Genomic DNA, 26366 nt, shown 5'->3' with positions numbered 1-26366 from the left:
AGTCTTGTCCGACTCTTTGCGACCCCATGGACTGTAGCCTACAGGCTCCTCCGCCCGTGGGATTCGCCAGGCAAGAGTACTAGAGTGGGTTGCCGTTTCCTTCTCCAGGAGATCTTCCCAACCCAGGGATCGAACCTGGGTGTCCCGCATTGCAGGCAGACGCTTTACCATCTGAGCCACCAGGGAAGACTTCTGACGTCAAAGACAATACCTTGGCGGGCATTGTCCTTGGGTTTAGCGGGGCGGGCGCCGGGAGAAGGGGTAAGCAAGAACTGGCAGAAATGCACCACTAGGGGGCAGTATAACCCCCACTCCCTCTTCTCCAGCCTGATAAGTCAATGTCCCAGAAGCCTGTGCAGTAGGAAGGACCGGGCGAGCATCTGTTGTGACTGCAGTCCTAGATAATCGGCTGGGGACTGTCGTTTGGGGCGGCTTACAGAAGCCTCCCATCTGTACTCATCACTCCTAAAGTTGGTGGGTTACTCGCAGAGCACGGAATTGGAAGGTGACAGCTTGGGTGAATGGGTGGGGCTTGAGGGAATAGCCTCAAGGGAAAGCCTTCTCCACCTTCAAGACTGAGACCCTGATGATTCATTCCTGGAATTATGGGACCTCTATGCATCCTCTGGGTGTTTCCTAGACTGTGACCATCCAGAATTGTCAGAGGGGGTCATGGAGACGTTTCAGAGGAGCCCTTGTGAAGCAGCTAGTTATTATTCCTGGTCTTACCATAGCTGATCCCCTCCCTTTTCATGTGTTCCAGGAGTCGCTCTCCTAAGCCCAGCATGGAGAAGAGCTGCACTGATGAAAAGTGGTGACTCAGAGCCCATATCTGACTCCAAGTTCACGTTCCCTGCTTCTCTTACCTGTCAGACATGATCTCTGCCCTGCGGACTAAGAGGACGTGGATCAGCATCTCCCTCGGCCTTTACGCTGCCTTGAAATCTAAACCCAGTCCTGTTTCATAGGTGTAAAGTCAAGGCATTGGGCAATGTTGCTTCCATGCCCAGCTCCTCTATTTTACCCATTTGGTAAAAGTGAAGTTTCAAGACTGTCCAAGCCTAGAAAGTTGAGAAGACAGTTAAAGGAGGGTAAGTGGGGCCAGGTCAGGAGGCTGATTTGGGTTGACTATAGAGGAAGAGCGGGTGGGTCAGTGGTTTCTGGGGTGAGATCCGGACGTGCAGGGCAATGTCCTGAGGTTGATCCAGGCAGCTTGAGGGAGCAGGGGTTGGAGGTGGGTCGCAGCATCAGGAGATCAGCTGGTCTGGCAGTGAGGCAGGAGAGAGGGAAGAAACGTGACTGTTTCCCTAAGCCACACTTTCTTTCTCTTGCTTGGCCAGGGGCTCTCGTGGAACCCGGTTGTAAAATAAGTCTGTCTCCTCTGACTCCTCAGGGACAAGGTGATCCACTCTCAGCCCTCCTCTCTGCTGAGCAAGGCCAGCAGCAGTGCTTGTCTGAGGTCGGCTGAAGTAGTTGAAGATATTGCTGAATGCAGGAAATATTTCAGGAGATTTTTTTTTTTTTTTATGCTCCACCTGGCAGCATGAGAGATCTTCCTTTCTCACCAAGGATCGAACCCACACCCTCTACACTGAAAGCACAAAGTCTTAGCCACCAGGGAAATCTCTCAGAATTTTTGTTTTTATTTTCCTTTGCCTTCCATGCCCTTTCACTGTCCTCCTACAGGGGCAAAGTAAACCCAGCTTCGGGCTGACTACAAAGGAGCCTGATTTGGCATCAAAGTCATTCCTTCCCCCTCCTTCTGTAGTTCCAGTGGATGGGTGCAGCTTCTGCTCTGAGGAGGACAGTGAAGGACGCCATGTCCCACAACACCGCCTCCACCCACGTCTAGGGAAGAGCAGCAAGTGTCCGCCCTTGAGTGGGGGCCAGGGGTTCAGGGAGCAGGAGCAGGCCCTGGGCGTCAGGAAGCTGGGGGTGCTGCGAATCTAGTTCTTGGGACTCATTTAAAGGCAGGGAGAAAAGAGAGGGTTGGAAAGCATGTCCTCATCTATCAGTGGCAGGGAGAGGTTCCCTAGCTGTCCCAGGTCGATCTGTGACCCACACTGAGATCCGGGCTGAGAGGTATTGAAAGGAGGTGTTTCAGTGGAAGTTTGCCCATGAATATTGTTTTCTCTGAGAGCAAGAGAGAGATTTTATTTTTTTATGAGACGGTGTTTTCCTTAGCCATTCTCCCCATCTCTCCCTGCCATGTGATGATTCAGGGTGCAGGTCCCTCTAGACCTAGAGCCCTGGGAGCCGTTCTCTGGATTCTAGAGAAAAGGAGACACCATGATGGAGTGGGTGGATAGTTCAGTTCAGTTCAGTTCAGTTCAGTCGTTGAGTCGTGTCCAACTCTTTGCGACCCCGTGAATCACAGCACGCCAGGCCTCCCTGTCCATCACCATCTCCCGGAGTTCACTCAGACTCATGTTCATCGAGTCCGTGATGCCATCCAGCCATCTCATCCTCTGTCATCCCCTTCTCCTCCTGCCCCCAATCCTTCCCAGCAACAGAGTCTTTTCCAATGAGTCAACTCTTCTCATGAGGTGGCCAAAGTACTGGAGTTTCAGCTTTAGCATCATTCCTTCCAAAAGAAATCCCAGGGCTGATCTCCTTCAAAATGGACTGGTTGGATCTCCTTGCAGTCCAAGGGACTCTCAAGAGTCTTCTCCAACACCACAGTTCAAAAGCATCAATTCTTCGGCGCTCAGCCTTCTTCACAGTCCAACTCTCACATCCATACATGACCACAGGAAAAACCATAGCCTTGACTAGACGGACCTTAGTGGGCAAAGTAATGTCTCCGCTTTTGAATATACTGTCTAGGTTGGTCATAACTTTTCTTCCAAGGAGTAAGCGTCTTTTAATTTCATGGCTGCAGGCACCATCTGCAGTGATTTTGGAGCCCCCCAAAATAAAGTCTGACACTGTTTCCACTGTTTCCCCATCTATTTCTCATGGAGTGATGGGACCGGATGCCATGATCTTAGTTTTCTGAATGTTGAGCTTTAAGCCAACTTTTTCACTCTCCTCTTTCACTTTCATCAACAGGCTTTTTAGTCCCTCTTCACTTTCTGCCATAAGGGTGGTGTCATCTGCATATTTGAGGTTATTGATATTTCTCCAGGCAATCTTGATTCCAGCTTGTGTTTCTCCCAGTCCAGCGTTTCTCATGATGTACCTGCATATAAATTAAATAAGCAGCGTGACAATATACAGCCTTGACGTACTTATTTTCCTATTTGGAACCAGTCTGTTGTTCCATGTCCAATTCTAACTGTTGCTTCCTGACCTGCATACAGATTTCTCAAGAGGCAGGTCAGGTGATCTGGTATTCCCATCTCTCTCAGAATTTTCCACAGTTTCTTGTGATTCACACAGTCAAAGGCTTTGGCATAGTCAATAAAGCAGAAACAGATGTTTTTCTGGAACTCTCTTGCTTTTTCCATGATCCAGTGGATGTTGGCAATTTGATCTCTGGTTCCTCTGCCTTTTCTAAAATTAGCTTGAACATCAGGAATTTCACGGTTCACGTATTGCTGAAGCCTGGCTTGGAGAATTTTGAGCATTATTTTACTAGCATGTGAGATGAGTGCAATTGTGTGGTAGTTTGAGCATTCTTTAGCATTGCTTTTCTTTGGGATTGGAATGAAAACTGACCTTTTCCAGTCCTGTGGCCACTGCTGAGTTTTCCAAATTTGCTGGCATATTGAGTGCAGGACTTTCACAGCATCATCTTTCAGGATTTGAAACAGCTCGACTGGAATTCCGTCACCTCCACTAGCTTTGTTCGTAGTGATGCTTTCTAAGGCCCACTTGACTTCACATTCCAAGATGTCTGGCTCTAGATGAGTGATCACATCATCATGATTATCTGGGTCGTGAAGATCTTTTTTGTACAGTTCTTCCATGTATTCTTGCCACCTCTTCTTAATATCTTCTGCTTCTGTTAGGTCCAGACCATTTCTGTCCTTTATCGAGCCCATCTTTGCATGAAATGTTCCCTTGGTATCTCTAATTTTCTTGAAGAGATCGCTAGCCTTTCCCATTCTGTTGTTTTCCTCTATTTCTTTGCATTGATCGCTGAAAAAGGCCTTCTTATCTCTTCTTGCTATTCTTTGGAACTCTGCATTCAGATGCTTATATCTTTCCTTCTCTCCTTTGCTTTTCACCTCTCTTCTTTTCACAGCTATTTGTAAGGCCTCCCTAGACAGCCATTTTGCTTTTTTTGCATTTCTTTTCCATGGGGATGGTCTTGATCCCTGTCTCCTGTACAATGTCATGAACCTCATTCCATAGTTCATCAGGCACTCTATCTATCCGATCTAGGCCCTTAAATCTATTTCTCACTTCCACTGTATAATCATAAGGGATTTGATTTAGGTCATACCTGAATGGTCTAGTGGTTTTCCCTATTTTCTTCAATTTGAGTCTGAATTTGGTAATAAGGAGTTCATGATCTGAGCCACAGTCAGGTCCTGGTCTTGTTTTTGTTGACTGTATAGAGCTTCTCCGTCTTTGGCTATAGAGAATATAATCAATCTGATTTCGGTGTTGACCATCTGGTGATGTTGGAAGAGGGTGTTAGCTATGACCAGTGCATTTTCTTGGCAAAACTCTATTAGTCTTTGCCCTGCTTCATTCCGCATTCCAAGGCCAAATTTGCCTGTTACTCCAGGTGTTTCTTGACTTTCTACTTTTGCATTCCAGTCCCCTATAATGAAAAGGACATCTTTTTTGGGTGTTAGTTCTAAAAGGTCTTGTAGGTCTTCATAAAACTGTTCAACTTCAGCTTCTTCAGCATTACTGGTTGGGGCATAGACTTGGATAACTGTGATATTGAATGGTTTGCCTTGGAGACGAACAGAAATCATTCTGTCATTTTTGAGATTGCATCCAAGTACTGCATTTCGGACTCTTTTGTTGACCATGATGGCTACTCCATTTCTTCTGAGGGATTCCTGCCCACAGTAGTAGATATAATGGTCCACTGAGTTAAATTCACCCATTCCAGCCCATTTTAGTTCACTGAATCTTAGAATGTTGATGTTCACCCTTGCTATCTCTTGTTTGACCACTTCCAATTTGCCTTGATTCATGGACCTGACATTCCAGGTTCCTTGCAATATTGCTCTTTACAGCATCAGATCTTGCTTCTATCACCAGTCACATCCTTTTTTGTTGTTGTTGTTTTTGCTTTGGCTCCATCCCTTCATGGATAAGAGCCCACTAAATCAGACAGGTGTGCGCCTTGTGACACCTGGAGAAAGATGCTGCAGCTCTCAGTGCTCCTGGGTCAGGAGTGAGCTGGAGTCAATTATTCCCGACCTACAAAGTTGTTCCAGAGAAGGCAATGGTACCCCACTCCAGTACTCTTGCCTGGAAAATCCCATGGACGGAGGAGCCTGGTGGGCCGCAGTCCATGGGGTTGCTAAGAGTCGTTCACAGTTGAGCGACTTCACTTTCACTTTTCACTTTCATGCATTGGAGAAGGAATTGGCAACCCTCTCCAGTGTTCTTGCCTGGAGAATCCCAGGGACGGGGGAGCCTGGTGGGCTGCCGTCTATGGGGTCGCACAGAGTCAGACACGACTGAAATGACTTAGCATAGCATACGAAGTTGTTCAGAGAACTCAAAAGATGAAGTGGGTCTCATGCCCAAGACTGTTTGAGACGTCTTTGTGTTTGGCCCCTCCCCTTTGCCATTACCCAAGAGTGAGTCTATTAAGTCCTAACAAAGGTATCAGATATAGCTCTGAGAGATCCTGTCTCACCTATGCAGTCACAGGGCACAGAGATGTTCAGTAACTGTTTGAGGTCACACAGCAGACAGGAACACGCTTGGGCTCCCATCCCAGGTGTGCATGGGGTCCTCTTGGGATGAAGATTACATGAGGGATCTCACTTGGGTAGATTGTGTGTGTGGCTCTGGGGACGAGCCTGTTCAGGTAATCAGCCCCCACACTCCCTCCCTCCCCCAGAAGGGCGACCTGCCATCACCACCGCCTGTCTTCTGTGTTGTGACTCCTAACCGCAAGGTGAAGGCCAGGAACTTGAAATCAGGCTGTCACTGCAGAGGCCCCATTCCCTGTGCCTCTCAGGTGAACCGCACTCATCGTCCCATCCAGTTTCTCATCGGGCGTCTCTGCCTATCTGATCCATGCAAGGCATCATTCCACCTGCTGAGAAGAAAGCAGTGCAGCACACGAAACCCTTGTGTTTGTGCAACTTCTGCTCTTGTGAGGCGAGAGAGACACAATAGCCATAAGGAAGGAGAGGCTAGAGAAGGACAGAGTGGGTTAAGTACTCTGGAGAAGATGCCCAACAGGAAAGGGGGCTGGGAACTGTGGTCAGGGAGTTTGGGGTATGCGCATGTACACATGCCTATCCTTAGCTCTAACTTTCTAATCCCGCCACCTCCCTTTCGAGCGAGTGATCGAAGCATTTCTTCCTCTTTCTCCCCATCACTGTTTCATAGTATCTCTCTAGCGTTTGTCTCTCCATTGTAATCATTCTTGGTCTTTGTCCCCACTCAAAATTTTAATGAATAAAGCTGGAGGGAAGCGGGGATCACTTTCACCTCGTCGCCTGTTTTCCTGGGCTGTCCCATCCATCTCAGAGAGGGATGCTCCACCGGGCAGTCGGACCGTATCTGGGGAATCAGCTGAGGTAAGCGTCCGGGAGGGTTGTGGTACCTTCAGGGACCTGAGACACTCACTCCCAGATGCTCGGTGGCCCCAGCTTTGTTGTAGCTGAGTGGACATCATGTGGATGTGGATATACACCTGTTGTGTAGACCAACAGGCAGAAATACAATCATGTGAAGAGGTACTAGGGAGAGAGATTGGATACCAGCATTGATTAGTATTTTATGATAGACCTAATAAAATGAAACAAGACATCTGCTTGGCCTGAGTTCTAAGTAGGTGGAAATAGACAGGATGTACTGTCTCCTGGGAACACTGGAGAGAGAGGATTCAAGTAGACTGACCTGAAATTTATGACTTTGCGATTCTAGTGGGATGCCTGAGGGCAGGTGGTGGGGATAAAAGAGGCTGGGGCCTCCTACTGGGACCTCTGCAGGAATGGGCTCCCGGATGTTCCAGTTGCTTCTGATGAGCGTGTTCACGGTGCTCTTCATGAATGAGAGTAAGCCTGGAGGGCGGTACTTGGTGGGCAAATGGGTGGGCAGAGACTGTATGGGCAGGAGGAGAGGGACTTGGTGACTTGACTGGTGTGATGTGGTTCAAGGAGAATTCTTCTTCTCTTCGCAGGAGACAGAGTCCTGAGTATGAAAAAAGTATGGTGCAGTTCATTTCCGGTTCTCGGATAAATAATGCCATGAAGGGAGGGGACATGTTTGAGTTCTTTTCATAGTATCTCTCTACCCTCCCTAGTTACACTCCCCTCTCCCCACTGACTGTTCTAGTGTCTTCTTTTAGCCCCCAGCCTTGGGTGAGAGGGGGAGGTTTTTAACTTCCTGAGGGGAGTGATGACCCCCCTGACAGAAGCTGGGAGGGTGTCTGCATCCCTCCTGAGTGTGTTACACCACTCAAGTGTAAAGGTTTCCAGGTGGGGGTGGGCTTCTGAACAGAATCCCTGTCCCTAGAATTCTGCATCAAAGTCTTCTTCTCTTCCTTTAGGGTTTCAACTTTGCCATTCTTGTGACTATTTTAATGGACTGCAGTGTCTCAAGCCTAAGAAATACTGTTGGAAGTTGAATATACTGATCACTAACAGGAGTTGTGCCACAGAACACTTTTACTTTTATAATTGTGCTACGGGTAAGCGGGAATAGAAAGAGACAAAAGATACTATCAGTGGTGGCCGTGATCCCTGGACTCAACACGTGGAGGGAGACTGGGACCATTGCCGGGTGGGAAAGTGGGATTCTCCGTACACAGACCTGGGATGGAGGCTGCCTAGAAGGCAGATGTCTTTTGCCTGGTCCTGTTGAGAGAGACACAGATGAGATGCAGGCATAGCCTTGGGGCAAGTTTCCTGTGTATAGGAGGCTTTTGAGGTTCTGGGGAGACGTCATTGCTTGGATCATGGTGAGATCAAGCAAGGTGATCATATTTGCTTTTCTCTTCTGTTTGGTTCTGCTGGTAAAGAATGTGCCTGCAATGCAGGAGACACGGTTTGACTCCTAGATCGGAAAGGTCTCCTAGAGAAGGAAATGGCAACCCACTCCAGTATTCTTGCCTGGAAAATCCCACGGACAGAGGAACCCGGGGGTCTACAGTCCATGGGGTCGCAAAGAGTCAGACAGGAGTGAGGGACTAACTTCTCTTCTCTTTAGGCAGACAGCTCTACCATTACTCAGTATTGCCTTGTAAGGATGGTGAGGAGTGCGCCTCCTACATCTTGACTTACTGAGAGAAACACATTGCTGTGTAAATGATGACAGGTGCAATGATGGAGGTAACCTCCCAGAGAAGTCAAAGTTTGGACTAAAGGGAAGGGAAAGTATATATGATCTTGAACCAGTTGTCTACAAGTAAAATGATTAACATTTTGAAACCATCCCTCCCAGTAATTTTTGCCCTTCCCTTACCCAGTGGTAATACCATGTTACATTTTCTTCTTGTTAAGAACATTTTATTTCTTCACTTAAAAATATATCAAGAGCAGTCTGAAAAGTGCTTACTTTCTTCTCATTGTGTAACTTAAAATATGGAGTAAGCGTCTTAGCTCTACTTTAGCAAATTGTCACATTCCTTTTAAGTTTGAATCAGCTTCCAAAATTTTATCCTTTGCGCTGTCCGTGTATTGCAACACCTCTGGGAGTTCCTTCAGTGTGCAGTTTATCAACAGCATCACTTCCTCTGAGACTGGTTCATCCTTTACAACTGTTTTCCTCGGGTAAAGCTTTATGTTCACCTCCACTGAGTTCTTCCTCTTGCACATCTAGAGCTTATTCACCAACAGTGTCAACATTCACCCAGTCATCTTTATCTTCTAACTCCATTTATATTCTATTCAACTTGTATAGTTTTTCACACAGTACAGTCTGTCACTGCTGTGCAAAACAAGGACTACCTGTAATTCTTGGTGCAAATTTGGGTACACCCAAATGCAAACTTGGACCCAAATGCAAATCTGGGTGCAAATTTCGCAGTAACATCCTTATCTGCGCTTGTAGTTTCACTGAATAGCTTAACATAATTCATGTTGACTTTGAAACAATGAAACCAGCCTTTATCGGCAGTAAATAGATGTCCTTATAATTACCATTTTCCTTCAGCACAGCAACTAACTTCAATACAAAAGGATTGGGGATTTGGTTTTGACGCCACTCCTCAATCCAAAGTAGAAGTAAATGCTCCATTTCAGCCATAAGTGACTTTCTATTCCCAGTGCAAAGTAAACTAAAAGATGTTGAAGCAACTTTATCTTGTTTTTATATTCATCAGATTTTTAAAATATGGTTTGTACTGCAGCTTCATGTGGGCCTAGGTCTCATCTTATCTTTGCTTTCCTGTGGCCATTTTCCAGTCTTCTAATCCAGTCTAATTTCACTTCCAGTACATCACTTTTCATTTCTTTGTTCTGTCATATTTGTTGACTAGTTCCCGCTTTTGATTATCAATTTTTTTAAAACACCACATCAGTTTATCACTGGGAGACAAGGAGGAAACGCAACTACATACTTCACTATCTATGTGTAACTAATAGCTCTTCAGTGACCAATCATTAAGACTTTGTAAGAAGTTATATAATTGTTACTGTTCATGATGCCTATCTTTTATTTGCATAATGATGTTTAAATAAAGGCTAGTAGCAAAACTAATGCAATTGCTCATGGTTAATAATTGTGACAGCTAAAAGTTCAGCCTCATCGGGGGACAGATGTTGTTTAACTACACTGTGAAAACTGATATTCATGCATGTTGAATTGGTGCAAAGGATTACCTGTAGCTTATTATATAAATCTTTGAATTGTTTATAAATCCAACAGTGTCCTCTAAGAAAACCATCCTTCAATTTTAATCCTCCATTGCATGTTTCTGGCAATTATCTCCCAAGACCCAAGAATCTTTTTCTAACATCTCCAAGAATATTAATTCTTTGAAATGAATCTTTTCAGCTAGAATCTGGATAAAATAAACAAATGAGGGAAAAGGAGCAATCTTGCTCGGAAATGTTGAATTCATTCTTGCCAGCTTGTTTCCTCTTTAATTCCCCCCATTACTGCAAAGGATCTTGCAGAAAAGAGGCTGTTGAATTAAAAGTTGACTTATCTTGGTGTTAGATTCTCATTCAGCTCTTCTAGGTCACGTACCTACAGTCAACCATACATTATGGTTTCTACACTATCTCCGTGTCAGAGAACTGGAGACCCATCAGCATGCCTCTGGATTCACCTCCACATTGGTCCTGTCTTTCCCATCATCTCATATCTTCTCAGAAGCCAAACCCCACCACTGTATTCCAGTAAATCTACTATGGCAGCTTTGCTTTCCTCTCATATTGCAGACATTAACAGGAAAGTGCAAAGCCATAGGCACCCCCCGCCCCCCGCAAAGTCAAGGCTGCCTTCTGGTTGGGTTTCTCATCTATTAACTACCTGACATCTCCAGGCAATCTTTACTTGCCCTTAGCTTTGGTGCTAAACTCAGAGTTCTAAAGTTTCTGGCAAAAAGGAACAAAGTATTTTTCTGAAGGAGCTTCTGAGAGAAGGTCAGGAGAAAGCAGAGGGAATAAAATTAAGGACAAGAAATCACAAGAGATTGTGGGAATATTTGGGAGGAGAGTAGAAGAGGTTATTTGGTGAGGGCTAGAAAAGAGCTGGTATTCAACAGGGGCTTGGGAAAGTCATTGAGTAATTAGAAAACACTGCTGCTGCTGCTGCTAAGTCGCTTCAGTCGTGTCCGACTCTGTGCGACCCCATAGAAGGCAGCCCACCAGGCTCCGCCATCCCTGGGATTCTCCAGGCCAAAACACTAACTTCCATGAAGGGAATAGTCAGTATACTGTACTCATGAGTCAGCCATCATTTTGGGGAAACGATACCAACCACAGCTACTCCTGACCGTGTAGCACCGGGTCACTACGTTTCTAATCATGTTACCCAATTTTCATGTTCAAAGCCAAGTATATCTGGATGGGCACTTAGCTGAATGGTAGTCAGTTACCCTGTCTCCTGGCATGTGAGCAGTACTCGACCACCCAGTCCTCAAAAATATTTAAATACTGCCTTGCATTCAGTGTGCTCATGGATAGAAGACTGGGGTATTTTTGGCTCTTAGCATAGCCCCTCAACAAAAAATGTCAAAGAGAGATAAGAGTTTCAGATCTTCACTGTAGTTTTGCTTACAAAACAATTAGTTGTGAACTGAAAATAATGAATTCCCAAGTTATCATTCACTCACCTTTGGTGAAAAAATTCCTTTTATCATATTAACCTTTCTCTGTGCTAAAATCTACACATGCTACTATTTTATTTTTTAGCTATGTATTTACATACACATATGTGTTAGTCTAGGTGCTGTAGTATTCCTCCTGATATGCAGGCCTATGATTAGTTATTAGTTTCTACCATATTTTATTTGCCCAAATAAAACAATTTTAATACAGAAATTAATTTTAAAATATTTCCAAGTTATGTGTGGTGGAATTTCCCCCAAATTGTATCATGTTAGAATGAATATTCTACTTTAACATCTTGCAAAGTAGAAAATGTGGTAGAGCTTTCCATTCAGGGTCGTTTAATTGGTTTATGTAGAATGGAGATAGTAGCAGCAGGTTCCAAATATGAAATGATTCACGGAGGACTCACTGTGATGTGTGATTAGTTTCTAGAATGGTCCAAGAGGCAGCTGCACATTAAAGTCGAGGTGCAGTGAGAGGACAGTAGCTGGCGCAGGGAGGGCAGCAGGCACACGCTGGGTGACAAGCTGGAGACTGGCGCCAGGGCGATAGCAAGGCGGAAGCAAGGATTCCAGGGAGCGCCGTGGCGACGCCCCTCGAGCTTCCTCATCGCATCTGCATCCGGGAGACTCCAGGTCCAGGCTCCCCGAGTCTGTCCTGTCTGCTTCCTGTCTTGGGTTTCCATGAGATCTGACTCCCACACTGCCCCATGTTACGGCCCCCATCACCCCCTGATTTTCTGGGTCCAGTTGTGGTGCCGCTTCACTCCTTACATTTTACAGAAACAAATGGGAAGTAGAGGGAACAGGGAGGGAGGCCTGTCCCTGGGCAAGTGCAGCTACTCTAGATTCAGGCCCAGTGTTCTGTTCCAGCCAACGATGCCTTGGTGGGCGGTGAACCTCAGCTGGCAAAAGGGATCAAATAAGACAAACCAATTGTATGGAACTTTCAAGCTGAAGGGTTTAGTAATATTAGGAGAAACAGGATTTCTACATAAGAGACAAAAACAAAGTCAGTGAAACCAAGTGGTGGTGTTTGTTTTTTTTTTTAAAGATAAAATGAATTGACAAAGCTTTATCCAGGCTCACCAAGAAGATAAGAGAGAAGGCCCAAATGAACAACAGCAACAAAAAACCCCAAAGAGGTGAAATAATACTCAATGACACAGAGATACAAGAGATCATAAGAACATTTACATGCCAAAAAATTGGACAATCAAGAAAAAAATGAATACATTTCTAGAAACATACAGCCTGCCGTGATAGAATCAAGGAGAAGGAGGAAATTTGAACAGTCAGATCACTAGAAATGAAATTGAATTTATAATAATAACAATAATAATAGTAAACCTGCAAGGAAATGAAAGTCCCAGGGCTAGCAGGCCTCAAAGGGGAAGTCTACTTACCCTTCTCAAACTATTCCAGAAAAACTGAATAGGAAGATAAACTGCCAAATTCATTTTATGAAACCACCATTATCTTGATAGCAAAACTAGGCAAAGACACATCAAAAAGGAAAATGACAGTCCAAAATATTTGATGAATGTAGATTCAAAAATTCTCAGCAAAATATTTGCAAACCAAATCCAACCATATATAAAAAGGGTCATATACTGCGACCAAGTTGGATTTATTCCAGTCACAATGATGATTCAACTTTCAGAAATCAATCAATGTGATACATGACATTAGTGAAAAGAAGGATAAAAATCATATGATCATCTCAATAGATGCAGAAAAAGCTTCTGACAAAGTTCAGCATCCATTTAAGATAAAATAATAATAACTCCCATCAGAGTTAGTATAGGGCTTCAGGACACCAATTCAATCCCTGGTCCAGGAAGAGTCCACATGCCGAAGAGCAACTAAGCCTGTGTGCCGCAGCTACCAAAGCTGACACGCCCTAAAGCCCATGCTCCACAGCAAGATAAACCGCCCCTGTGAGAAGCCAGCACACTGCAGGTAGAGAGGAGCCCCTGCTCACCACGGCTTGAGAAAGCCCACACTCAGCAGCGAAGACCCAGTGAAGCTAGCAGTAAAGAAATAATTTCTAAGAGTTGGTATAGCGGGAACATATCTCAACATAATAAAGGCCACTTATGACAAACTCACAGCCAATATCACAGTGGTGAAAAGCTGGGACTTCTAGCTAAATTCAGAAACAAGACAAGGATACCAGAAACAAGACAAGGATACCCATTTTGGCCACTTCTTTTTAATGTAGCAGTGATAGTCCTAGCCAGAGAAATCAGACGAAAACAAAAGAATAGATACCCAAATTGGAAGAGAAGACTGAAAAGTGTCACTATTTGCAGACATGATAACTTCATATAAAGAACCCTGAAGTCTCCACCTGGAAATGATTAGAAGTAATAAATAAATTCAGCAGCGCTGCAGGACACAAGATTAATAAATAGAAATCTGTTGCATTTCTATACATTAATAATGAAATATCAGAATGAGAAAATAAAGAAACAATCCTATTTAAAATTGCATCAAAGATAATAAAATACCTAGGAACAAACTTAAGGAAAGAGGTAAAACACCTATACTCTGAAAACTATAAAATATTGATGAAGGAAGTTGAAGACGATGCAGATAAATGCAAAGATATCCTGTGCTCTTGAATTAGAAGCATCAATTTTATTAAAATGACCATACTGCCCAAAGCAATCAATAGATTTAATGCAGTCTCTGTCTATACCCAGGACATTTTTCACAGAACTAGAACAAATAATTTAAAATTTATATAGAACCACAAAAGACCTGAATGTCAACGTGATCCTGAATAAAAAGAATAAAGCTAGAGGTATAATCCTCCCAGACTCCATACTATACTGCAAAGCTATAATAAAACAAGTTGAATTGGCACAGAAACAGACACAGATAAATGGAACAGAATAGAGCCCAGAAATAAACCCATGCACTGATGATCAGTTACCTACAACAAAGGAGGCAAGAATATACAATAGAGAAAAGACAGTCTCTTCAGCAGTGGGTGCTGGAAAAACTGGACAGCCACAAATGATAGTATTAGAACATTCTTTCATATCATATATAAAAATAAAGTGATTTAAAAATCTAAGTGTAAGACATAAAGCCATAAAGCTCCTAGAAGAGAACATAGGCAGAACACATCCTAATAGAAATAGTAATGCAATTTTTTGGAACAGTCTCTGAAAGCAAAAGATTATTTCTTTTGGATAAAGCAAAAATAAACAAATGGGACCTAATTTAACTAAAAAACATCTGCAAGGCAAAGGAAACCGTTGACAAAGCAAAAGACAATTTATGGAATGGGAGAATATATTTGCAAATAACATGACTGACAATGTGTTAATATTCAAAATATACTAAGAGCTCATACAATTCAATATCAAAAAACAAACAACCTGATTGAAAATGGGCAGAAGACCTAAATATCCATTTTTCCAAAGAAGAAACATACAGATCTAGCTAACAGACACATGGAAAGATTCTTGACATTATTAACCATCAGAGAATGCAAATTAAAAAACCACAATGAGATATCACCTCACACATGTCAGAATGGCTATTGTCAAAAAGAACACAAATAACAAATGCTGGTGAGAATGTAGAGAAACCCACATCAACTGCTGGTGGGGATGTACATTGGCACAGCCACTGTGGAAAACCTGATGGAGGTTTCTCAGAAGGCTAAAACTAAAACTACGCCACTGCTGCTTCACTTCAGTCATGTCTGACTCTGTGAAACCCTATGGACTGTAGCCCACCTGGCTGTTCTGTGCATGAGATTCTCCAGACAAGAATGCTGGAGTGAGTTGCCATGCCCTCTTCCAGGGGATCGTCCCAACCCAGGTCTCCTGTGTTTCCTGCATTGGCAGGCAGGTTCTTAACCACTAGCACCACCTGGGAAACACAGAACTACCGTATGACCCAGCAATTCCATTCCTGAGTATATATCTGAAAAAAGCAAAAACACTAATTTATAAAGATACATGCAGCCCAAATGCTGTGAAAGTGCTGCACTCAGTATGTCAGCAAATTTGGAAAACTCAGCAGTGGCCACAGGACTGGAAAAAGTCAGTTTTCATTCCAGTCCCAAAGAAAGGTAATGCCAAAGAATGCTCAAACTACCGCACAATTGCATTCATCTCACATGCTAGTAAAGTAATGCTCAAAATTCTCCAAGCCAGGCTTCAGCAATACGTGAACCATGAACTTCCAGATGTTCAAGATGGTTTTAGAAAAAGCAGAGGAACCAGAGATCAAATTGCCAACATCCATTGAATCATGGAGAAAGCAAGAGTTCCAGAAAAACATCTATTTCTGCTTTATTGACTATGCCAAAGCCTTTGACTGTGTGGATCACAATACACTGTGGAAAATTCTGAGAGAGATGGGAATACCAGACCACCTGGCCTGTCTCTTGAGAAACCTATATGCAGGTCAGGAAGCAACAGTTAGAACTGGACATGGAACAACAGACTGGTTCCAAATAGGAAAAGGAGTACGTCAAGGCTGTATATTGTCATCCTGCTTATTTAACTTCTATGCAGAGTACATCATGAGAAACGTTGGGTTGGAAGAAGCACAAGCTGGAATCAAGATTGATGGGAGAAATATCAGAGAAGGCCTTTGACAAAATTCAACATCCATTTATGATAAAAAAAAAAAACTCTCCAGAAAGCAGGAATAGAAGGAACATACCTCAACATAATAAAAGCTATATATGACAAACCCACAGCAAACATTATCCTCAATGGTGAAAAATTGAAAGCATTTCCCCTAAAGTCAGGAACAAGACAAGGATGTCCACTTTCACCGCTACTATTCAACATAGTTCTGGAAGTTTTGGCCACAGCAATCAGAGCAGAAAAAGAAATAAAAGGAATCCAAATTGGAAAAGAAGAAGTAAAACTCTCACTGTTTGCAGATGACATGATCCTCTACATGGAAAACCCTAAAGACTCCACCAGAAAATTACTAGAGCTAATCAATGAATATAGTAAAGTTGCAGGATATAAAATCAACACACAGAAATCCCTTGCATTCCTATACACTAATAATGAGAAAGTAGAAAAAGAAATTAAGGAAACAATTCCATTCACCATTGCAACGAAAAGAATAAAATACTTAGGAATATATCTACCTAAAGAAACTAAAGACCTATATATAGAAAACTATAAAACACTGATGAAAGAAATCAAAGAGGACACTAATAGATGGAGAAATATACCATGTTCATGGATCGAAAGAATCAATATAGTGAAAATGAGTATACTACCCAGAGCAATTTACAAATTCAATGCAATCCCTATCAAGCTACCAGCCATATTTTTCACAGAACTAGAACAAATAATTTCAAGATTTGTATGGAAATACAAAAACCTCGAATAGCCAAAGCAATCTTGAGAAAGAAGAATGGAACTGGAGGAATCAACTTGCCTGACTTCAGGCTCTACTACAAAGCCACAGTCATCAAAACAGCATGGTACTGGCACAAAGACAGACATATAGATCAGTGGAACAAAATAGAAAGCCCAGAGATAAATCCACACACATATGGACACCTTATCTTTGACAAAGGAGGCAAGAATATACAATGGAGTAAAGACAATCTCTTTAACAAGTGGTGCTGGGAAAACTGGTCAACCACTTGTAAAAGAATGAAACTAGATCACTTTCTAACACCCTACACAAAAATAAACTCAAAATGGATTAAAGATCTAAATGTAAGACCAGAAACTATAAAACTCCTAGAGGAGAACATAGGCAAAACACTCTCAGACATAAATCACAGCAGGATCCTCTATGATCCACCTCCCAGAATTCTGGAAATAAAAGCAAAAATAAACAAATGGGGTCTAATTAAAATTAAAAGCTTCTGCACAACAAAGGAAAATATAAGCAAGGTGAAAAGACAGCCTTCTGAATGGGAGAAAATAATAGCAAATGAAGCAACTGACAAACAACTAATCTCAAAAATATACAAGCAACTTATGCAGCTCAAGTCCAGAAAAATAAACGACCCAATCAAAAAATGGGCCAAAGAACTAAATAGACATTTCTCCAAAGAAGACATACGGATGGCTAACAAACACATGAAAAGATGCTCAACATCACTCATTATTAGAGAAATGCAAATCAAAACTACAATGAGGTACCACTTCACACCAGTCAGAATGGCTGCGATCCAAAAATCTGCAAGCAATAAATGCTGGAGAGGGTGTGGAGAAAAGGAACCCTCCTACACTGTTGGTGGGAATGCAAACTAGTACAGCCACTATGGAGAACAGTGTGGAGATTCCTTAAAAATTGCAAATAGAACTACCTTATGACCCAGCAATCCCACTGCTGGGCATACACACCGAGGAAACCAGAATTGAAAGAGACACATGTACCCCAATGTTCATCGCAGCACTGTTTATAACAGCCAGGACATGGAAACAACCTAGATGTCCATCAGCAGATGAATGGATAAGAAAGCTGTGGTACATATACACAATGGAGTATCACTCAGCCGTTAAAAAGAATTCATTTGAATCAGTTCTGATGAGATGGATGAAACTGGAGCCGATTATACAGAGTGAAGTAAGCCAGAAAGAAAAACACCAATACAGTATACTAACACATATATATGGAATTTAGAAAGATGGCAATGACGACCCTGTATGCAAGACAGGAAAAAAGACACAGATGTGTATAACGGACTTTTGGACTCAGAGGGAGAGGGTGGGATGATTTGGGAGAATGGCATTCTAACATGTATACTATCATGTAAGAATTGAATTGCCAGTCTATGCCTGACGCAGGATACAGCATGCTTGGGGGTGGTGCATGGGGATGACCCACAGAGATGTAATGGGGAGGGAGGTGGGAGGAGGGTTCATGTTTGGGAACGCCTGTAAGAATTAAAGATTTTAAAATTTAAAAAAACAATTGTTAAAAAAAATAAAATAAAATAAAAACCAAAAAAAAAGAGAAAAGACCCTGATGCTGGGAAAGATTGAAGGCAGGAGGAGAAGGGGACGACAGAGGATGAGATGGTTGGATGGCATCACCGACTCAAAGGACATGGGTTTGGGTGGACTCCAGGAGTTGGTGATGGACAGGGACACCTGGGGTGCTGCAGTTCATGGGGTCACAAAGTGTCGGACACGACTGAGTGACTGAACTGATACTGATACTGATATACAGCCAAATATTCATAGAAACATTATGTACAGTAGTCAAGATACGGAAATAACCTTGGGGTCCATCAGCAGATGAGTGGATAAAGGAAATGTGGTGTATAGAGTGAAAGTAGTAGTGTTAGTCAGTCAACCATTTATGACCCCATGGACTATAGCCCATCAGGCCCTTCTGTCTATGCAATTCTCCAGGCTAGAATACTGGAGTGGGTAGCCATTCCCTTCTTCAGGGGATCTCCCTGACCCAGGGATTGAACCCAGGTCTCCTGCATTGCGGGCAGATTCTTTAGCATCTGAGCCATTAGAAACTGCTAAAATCTGGTGTGTGTGTATATACACTAAAAAAATGGGATATTACTTGGCCATAAAAAAAGAATGAAATTTTGCCATTTGCAGCAACATGTATGGAGTTGGAGGGTATTATGCTAAGTGAAATAAGTCAGACAGAGAAACATAGACTGTATATTACTTACATGCGGAATTCAAAAAATACAACAAATTGGTGAATATAGTGAGAAAATAAGCAGACTCACAGATATAGAGGACAATCTAGTGGTCACCAGTTGAGAGGGGCGAAGTTGGAAGGGCAATACAGGGGTAGAGGATTAACAGGTACAAACTATGATAGCCAATATTTATAATAACTATAAATGGAAAATAACCTTTAAAAATTGTGAACAATTATATTGTACGCCTGTAACTTATATTGTGCATCAACTATACTTCAATATTTTAAAAGGTATCGGAGGCAAAAGAAAAAATAGGAGAAGGAAATGGCAACCCACTCTTCTTGCCTGGAGAATCCTGTAGACAGAGGAGCCTGGCAGGCCATATAGTCCATGGGGTCACAAGAGTTAGACACGACTTAGTGCACTGTCTCACCCCAGAGATCCTCCCACATATACCACAAAAACCAAACATCCCCCAGTGACCTTGGCCCCACTGTTCCAATCACTCACAGGTGGGAATTCAGGCACATGTCCACAGAGGTCACATACATACAGTTCTGTTATGTCCCATATATTACCCTTCCATGTCCCAAGGAAGACTTTTCTCTTAGAGATTTTCATTTAGTGTGCCTTTAAAAAATCTTGTGTTTAAACTTGCCTCCATCTTTTTCTTAGGTAAGGACAACCCAGAAATGGCCCTTTTGTGTCTGTGATGTTGCCATTCACAGCTTTTCTTGATAGGCCTAGTACAATCTTGAGAACAGGGTTGCTGCATGCTGAATGTCAGATGGTAGCTCTTAGCTTTGCCTATCTTAGGTAGTTATGCTGTGCATTTTTTATTGGTGTACCATGTTTGATTTGTCCCTAATACCTTTGAAGTTTTTCTGAGAAATGAAATAATGCAACATGAACTTATTAAAATACATTTTAAGCCTTTTAAAAAAATAATAAAAGGTATCGGAGGCAAAAGAAAAAATAAATTGGAATATATAAAATTAAAAATTCTGTGCATCAAAGGAAAGAATCAACACAGTGAAAAGGCTGCTTATGGAATGGGAAATTGTATACCTGCTAAGAGGTCATATTCAGGATGTATTAAAAGGTCCTCCTACAACAACTACTAAAACTAAAAACAACAACAACAACAACTAAAAAACAGTCAGCTGATTGAAAGGTGGACAAAAGGACTCGAATTTTTCCAAAGAAGATATGCAAATGGCCAATACGCACATGGAAAGGTGCTCAATACCACCAAATCATTAGGAAAATGCAAATAAAAACCATAATGAAATAACACTTCACACTCAAAATGATGGCTACTAACAAAAACGAAATGACAAGTGTAGGTAAGGATGTGGACAAATTAGAACCCCTGGACACTCTTGGTAGGAACGTGAACCAGCATGGCCGCTGTGGAAAACCGCATGACAGTTCCTGAAAATTTTAAACATAGAATTACCATCCAATTTAATAATTTCACACATAGTCATGAGTGACTGAACTGAACTGAACTGGATGTGTGTATCCAAAAGAACTGAAAGCAGGGTCTTGAATGGACATTTGTATACCTATGTCCATTGCAATATTATTTGCAATAGCCAAAAAGTAGAAGTAACCTCAATGTCCATCAGTGGATGAATGGATAAACAAAATGCCATAAGTACATACTATGGGATATTATTTACCATTAAAAATGAGAGAAATGCTGGCACATTCTACAACATGGATGAACTTTGAGGACAGTATGCTAAGTGAAATTAGTCACAAAAGAACAAACACTGGATAATTGAATTTATATGAAGTATCTAATATAGTGAAACTTAGAAAGTAGAAGGTGAGTGCCAGGGGATTGGGAGTATTGTTTGATGGATACAGAGTTTCAGTTTCGTAGGATGAAAAAGATGATGGATGTAAGATCCACCTGGAGATGGATGGCGATGATGGTGGTATAACCATGTGAAATTAGTTAATGCGACTGAACTGTATATTTAAAATAATTAAAATGGCAAATTTTGTGTTAAGTGTAGTTCACCACAGTAAACAACAACACACTGACAATAGTAGTTTAAGAAGCAGAAACGAGTAAATGGAATAAAATTCTTGTATTCAATAATATTATTGTGTTGCTAATAAAGTGGCAAGTATACTAATTTAACGTAGCATGTAAACAGTCAAGTAGGCATATCTGTTAAAAGAATTTTTAAAGAATGTATATATAAGGTAATAGAGAAGATAAAATGACAAATACTAGATAAACCCTAAAGAACCCAAGAAAGAATGGGAAAATATTCTATAGTTGCATAAAGCAAAATGTTTTTGGTCATAAAGCAAGTTCTGATGAAGTACATTGAAAACGTCCACACAGTATCATTCTTATTCTCCTATCCATGGGGAGGAAGTTATAAAACATTTTTTGGTTAATGTTCTCGCCCTTACCAAAAGATTTTTTAAAGAACTTTGACTTCAAAGAATGCTGGACTCTTCCATGAGAACAGCTATCTTAATTAGCAATCTGCTATGCCAGAAACAACACGGCTTTTTCTGAATTTATACTCTTTTAAGTTTCTTTGTTAAGATTCTGGCATTAATCCTTATCTGTTTATGCTTTTCATGCTATATTTATTTATTGGAGTATAATTGCTTTACAAATATTGTGTTAGTTTCCGACATACAAGGTGAATCAGCTGTATGTATACATATATTTCCTCCCTCTTGAGCCTGCCTCCCACTCCTCTCCAACTGTCTCTAGAATTCCAAACACACCTTCCTCTCTTCTCCAACCCCTAACCCCAGACAGAGTCTCATGCTATACGGCAGACAATTTTTCACTCTGCCTGGTTCAGGCATGAATTTCTTTCTCCATTCTGCCCTTCTCCTCACTCTGGGAATAACATTCACGAACAAAATTCAAGAACACTCAAGTCGTCTCTTTTCACATCACCCCCTCCTTTCTCATGAGGCCAGGGCTGTGTGCTTTAGTTGGAGTGAGACAAGAAGAAAAATCCCAAGAGAAAAAAATGACAATATTCTGCCTCAGAAAGAAGGGAAGGGGCAGGAACAAAAAATTGACTTATCGTCTTCTTCCTTTTCTTTTTCTAAATTGATTTTGTAATTGGAGGATAATTGCTTTACAAGGCTGTGTTGGTTTCTGCCATACAACAACACAAATCAGACATAATTATGTGTGTATGTGTGTATATATATCCTCTCTCGAGCCTCCCTCTCACCTCCCCCCATCCCACCCCTCTAGGCCATCACAGAGCACTAGGCTGGGTTCCCTGTGGCTACCCTAGTTATCTGGGCTTCCCTGGTGGCTCAGATGGTAAAGAATCTGCTTGCAATATGAGAAACAGGTACAATCCCTTGGTTAGGAAGATCCTCTGGAGGAGGGCATGGCAACCCACTCCAGTATTCTTGCCTGGAGAACCCCATGGACAGAGGAGCTTGGCTGGCTACAGTTCATGGGTCACAAAGAGTCGGACACAACTGAGTGACTAACACAACACAGAGCTAGCTATCTGTTTCACACATGGTAGTGTATATATGTCAATGCCACTTTCCCAGTTCATCCTACCCTCTTCATCCCCCCTTCTTCCTTTCTGAAGCAGCTTGGGTGTTCAGTGAATGCACTGGATTCTATATCAACATGCAGGATGTATTGATCTTGTGTTCAAGATGCTCCCCATACACCCCCTCCCAGGGGCCACGGCCGAAAATCTGGAAAAAGAGAGGGCTTTCTTCTTACATATGCAGAAGGCAGAGCTGTGTGTTTCCAATCTGAAATGTGCTTTTTAGACTACTGTGAAGAGGTGGAGCCAAGAATGTCACCTACCCAGAGACTGGAGCCAGAAAAGATCCAGTGATTTCTAGATGTCTTCATTGCACAAGTCATGGCTCCTGCAACACCTGAAGTTCACCAGGTAGACACTCCACTTTATGTTGTTCACATTAGCGCAGTTCTTTAGGCAACCCCTGAAGGTTAACCAGAGAGTGCCGTCATCTGCAGCAGGAGGAGAAACTTATCAGCACAGAGGTTTCCAAAACAAAAACAAAAAACTTCCCAGCCTGCTGCTGCTGCTAAGTCACTTCAGTCGTGTCCGACTCTGTGTGACCCTATAGACGGCAGCCCACCAGACTCCCCTGTCCCTGGGATTCTCCAGGCAAGAACACTGGAGTGGGTTGCCATTTCCTTCTCCAATGCAGGAAAGTGAAAAGTGAAAGTGAAGTCGCTGAGTCGTGTCTGACCCTCAGCGACCCCATGGACTGCAGCCTTCCAGGCTCCTCCGTCCATGGGATTCTCCAGGCAGGAGTATTGGAGTGGGGCGCCATCGCAAAACAACCTTGTGTAGTTCAAGTCTTGGTTATTTAAACATGAAGAATTGGAAGATGTGGCAGTCTGGGTACTTCCCAAAAGAGAAACAATAGCAGAGTAGTTTAAAGTAAAAAAATAAAAAATCCCTGTATGTGGGGCTGTAATGAGAGCAGCAATTCAAGGATTGCCAGAGCTGGGTGTTTCCACTGAGAATGTTGACACTGGTATAAGTAAGGGTTAGAAATACTAAGGTATCGCTCAGCACAAAGGATAGGAAAACCGAGAAATCATGCTATTCAGACTTACCTATGAAGGGCCACTTAGCCTGTATCTATTGCTGACCTTGGTCCCTCTATTTTCACAGCTTAAAACGTCCCACAGGGAAAGGCCAGGCCGGGAAAAAACAAAGAGCCCGCCTCATTTCAACACTTAGCTCTGTTCTCCACTGGCCTTTCCTTTTCCGTCAGCTTAGTCTCCCCTGTTTTGTTCAGGCTTCTCAAAATACTGATTCCATAGCTATAGATCCCCACTCCCTAGAGGCCACCTCTATCTATTTCTCATCACGGCATGTGATGGGGTAGAGATATTCAGTCATCCTAGAGCTTCCCTGGTGGCTCAGACAATAAAGAATCTGCCTGCAATGCAGGAGACTTCCGGTTCGATCCCTGGGCTGGGAAGATCCCCTGGACCCCTGGAGTAGGAAACGGCAACCCACTCCAGTATTCTTGCCTGGAGAAGTCCATAGAGGAGTCTGGCGGGCTGCAGTCCATGCGGTCCTAAAGAGTCCTACACAACTGAGTGGCTCACACTAGGGACGCTAGGATTGGTCTGAAGCAGGGTCCCGCCTTTCTCCTGTGGCCCGCATATCCTGTCTGCTTCCACCACCCCGTCCTCCTCCCCCCACCCACAACTTACTTTTGAAAATCTTCCCAGTTGTGCAAGCCTCTTCTTTCACTGCAATACATAGTCCTCTGCCTCTGGAACACTTCTGTCTTGGAAACTGGATGTGGCACGTCCTACACTGAATAATTTCTATAATTTGGGCCAGAGAGCAGGGACGTAGATGTGAAAACATTGCTGCGAAAGGACCCATCTCCCCTTTCAAATCTGAAGTCCTCTGGGAGCCCCGAGGGCCTTCTGGAGACCCGTGAAGGGAGGGCATCCACCTCTATCAAACAGGCTGAGCCAAGAGAAGGGCTCTGGAGTTTTAGCTCATAGAATAGGCGGGAAAATAAGGAAAAGAGGAACAAAACCAAGCTGAGCGCATCAGATTGAATCCTCTTCATACTCACCAGGTAAATGGCGATCATCAACGGATAGTTCATCCCCTGTGCTGGCAGAGAAATGACACTTAGATGCAATTTTCTCTAAGATTTGCTCTTGCCTGCGAGGCGCTGTAATCCTTGTGTAAACATACAAGGCCCATTCTGAACTCTTCACCTGGAGCCACTCTGGGCCCTTCTGTCCCTCCAAAGCCTAGTTCCCATCTCGGGGCATCTCTGTTTCTCTCCCTCATTTCAACTCTCTTCACCTCTAGAGGGCCTCTCAGCCTCTCCATCACAGCTTAGGATACAGCACAGACTCGAAGGAAAAAGATAAATGAACATTTTGTGGGTGTGTGAGTGCCTCATTGCCTTCTTTTTTAAAATTACTTTATTTTTGGCTGAACCGTGGGTCTCCCTTGCTACGCACCAACATTCTCTAGTTGCCACGAGTGGGGGTTACTCTCTAGTTGCAAGGCCCAGCCTTCTGATTGCAGTGGCTTCTCTTGTTGCTGCTCAGGGGCTAGATAGAGAACTCGGACTCAGTAATTGCCTTGGGGTGTGTAGGATCTTCCCAGACCAGGGATTGAGCCAGTGTCCCCTGCTTTGGCAGGCAGATTCTTAACCACTGGACCCCCAAGAAAGTCCCACATTCCCTTCACTTTAATTGACCTCTCCGACTTTCTTACTCACAAGTAGCTGAAAGCTGCAAGGTGACAAAGCCTCTGAAATCCATGAAATTGCTACTCTGTGGATTTAGCCAGCTAGCACCTGAAAAATCAACATTCCACTTCCCCCTTTCCCGTTCCCTCACCTTTTAACACACGGATCCTTTGCCTTGGCAACTGCTGCTTGTATTTTTCCATCAGGCTCAAAGTCAGTTCCCACCCCAGCCCCATCCTGCTGGAAAAAGTGGCCAAGTCCTGGAATCCAAGGTTAGTCTCTGGATTCCTTTCAACCCTCAATGCTCATACATGCCCTCTCATCTCCCCCTCCCCTCAAGTTGCCCTTCCCACACGACTGATCTGTCTCTACTCACTTTCATGTTCTCGGTCTATTGCAAATGACCCGCACAGTACTGTTAAGGAAAAAAAACAAAAAGGTATACTCTCTGCAGACCTCATTTTACGAACTCACCTCCCAGCTTTTATGAACATTTTGTCAGTTCCCCTATAATCTACCTATTTCCTTCTGCAGGCAGACTAAGACTTTGCTGAAGCTTCCAGGGATGGGGTGCATCACGTGTGAAAGTCATGGCATTAGAATGACAGCTTCTGTTACCTACAACTCTCATAAGAGAACCTCTGTCATGGGAAACCCGACCCATGCCAACATCCTGGACACATCTCTCCAGCTGTCAACCACAGGGACACTCACTTCGAAAGCAGCAGAGGAGGACAGGGAGCCCCAGCAGGAGGGACTTGTCCATCTCAGAGGGAGGAAAGAGCAGGTTGGAGCAGGAGGCTGCAAGGTGCCTCTTTATATATCTACCAGGTTGGACTTCCCCAGGAAGGGCTAGGGGTGGGGACATTACAGAAGTCCTTCAAAGGTGCTTCCTGCTTCAAGGGAAGCCAAGAACTCTAAAATGTTTCTTCTTGGCAAATTGTGAGGAAGAGGGACTGCCTAGGAGAGTCCTGGGTCTGATTCATTTCAGTCCTAGCATTGAGGAAGCTTTGATGCCATGTCCTGTGGTCTTTTCACTAGAGCACACTGTGGGAGAAGACCAGGATAAATCAGGGCACGCTGGGTTAGATTCAGAGACATTTACACTGAGACACTCATCAAAGCTGAGAGAAG

At 43.2% G+C, this 26366-nt stretch overlaps 1 protein-coding gene across 6 annotated transcripts; it reads right to left on the bottom strand.

Moving 5' to 3' along the window:
• Positions 1–6848: 6848 nt before the first annotated feature.
• Positions 6849–26039, bottom strand: PATE1 (prostate and testis expressed 1). Of its 6 annotated transcripts, XR_006057562.1 has the most exons (7): positions 25947–26039; positions 25609–25647; positions 24600–24635; positions 24223–24339; positions 22828–22995; positions 7906–7949; positions 6849–7284 (listed from the first exon to the last, which is right to left on the bottom strand). XR_006057562.1 is itself a non-coding variant. In XM_042238364.1 (6 exons), exons 1-5 carry the CDS (start codon positions 25996–25998, stop codon positions 22862–22864), a joined length of 378 nt encoding a protein of 125 aa, XP_042094298.1. In that variant the 5' UTR covers positions 25999–26039; the 3' UTR covers positions 6849–7284; positions 22828–22861. The 6 variants fall into 6 exon arrangements, 5 of the variants coding, with proteins under 5 accessions (XP_042094298.1, XP_042094296.1, XP_042094300.1 ...); XM_042238364.1 differs by lacking the exon at positions 7906–7949; XM_042238362.1 differs by lacking the exon at positions 6849–7284 and having other exon boundaries at positions 7743–7949.
• Between the last annotated feature and the right edge of the window lie 327 nt (positions 26040–26366).

Source organism: Ovis aries, chromosome 21 (genome assembly GCF_016772045.2).
Source record: "Ovis aries strain OAR_USU_Benz2616 breed Rambouillet chromosome 21, ARS-UI_Ramb_v3.0, whole genome shotgun sequence".
Classification (NCBI taxonomy): domain Eukaryota; kingdom Metazoa; phylum Chordata; class Mammalia; order Artiodactyla; family Bovidae; genus Ovis; species Ovis aries.
The sequence above is the reverse complement of the archived record's forward strand: the minus strand, read 5'-3'. Positions and strand labels throughout refer to the sequence as shown.

Coding starts and splice junctions, on each gene's coding strand:
- PATE1 (XM_042238364.1), bottom strand. CDS start 25,998: ATGGACAAGTCCCTCCTGCTGGGGCTCCCTGTCCTCCTCTGCTGCTTT. Junction 25,648..25,946: donor CCTCCTCTGCTGCTTTCGAA/GTGAGTGTCCCT, acceptor TTTCCTTAACAG/TACTGTGCGGGTCATTTGCA. Junction 22,996..24,222: donor AACTGGGAAGATTTTCAAAA/GTAAGTTGTGGG, acceptor CTCCTGCTGCAG/ATGACGGCACTCTCTGGTTA.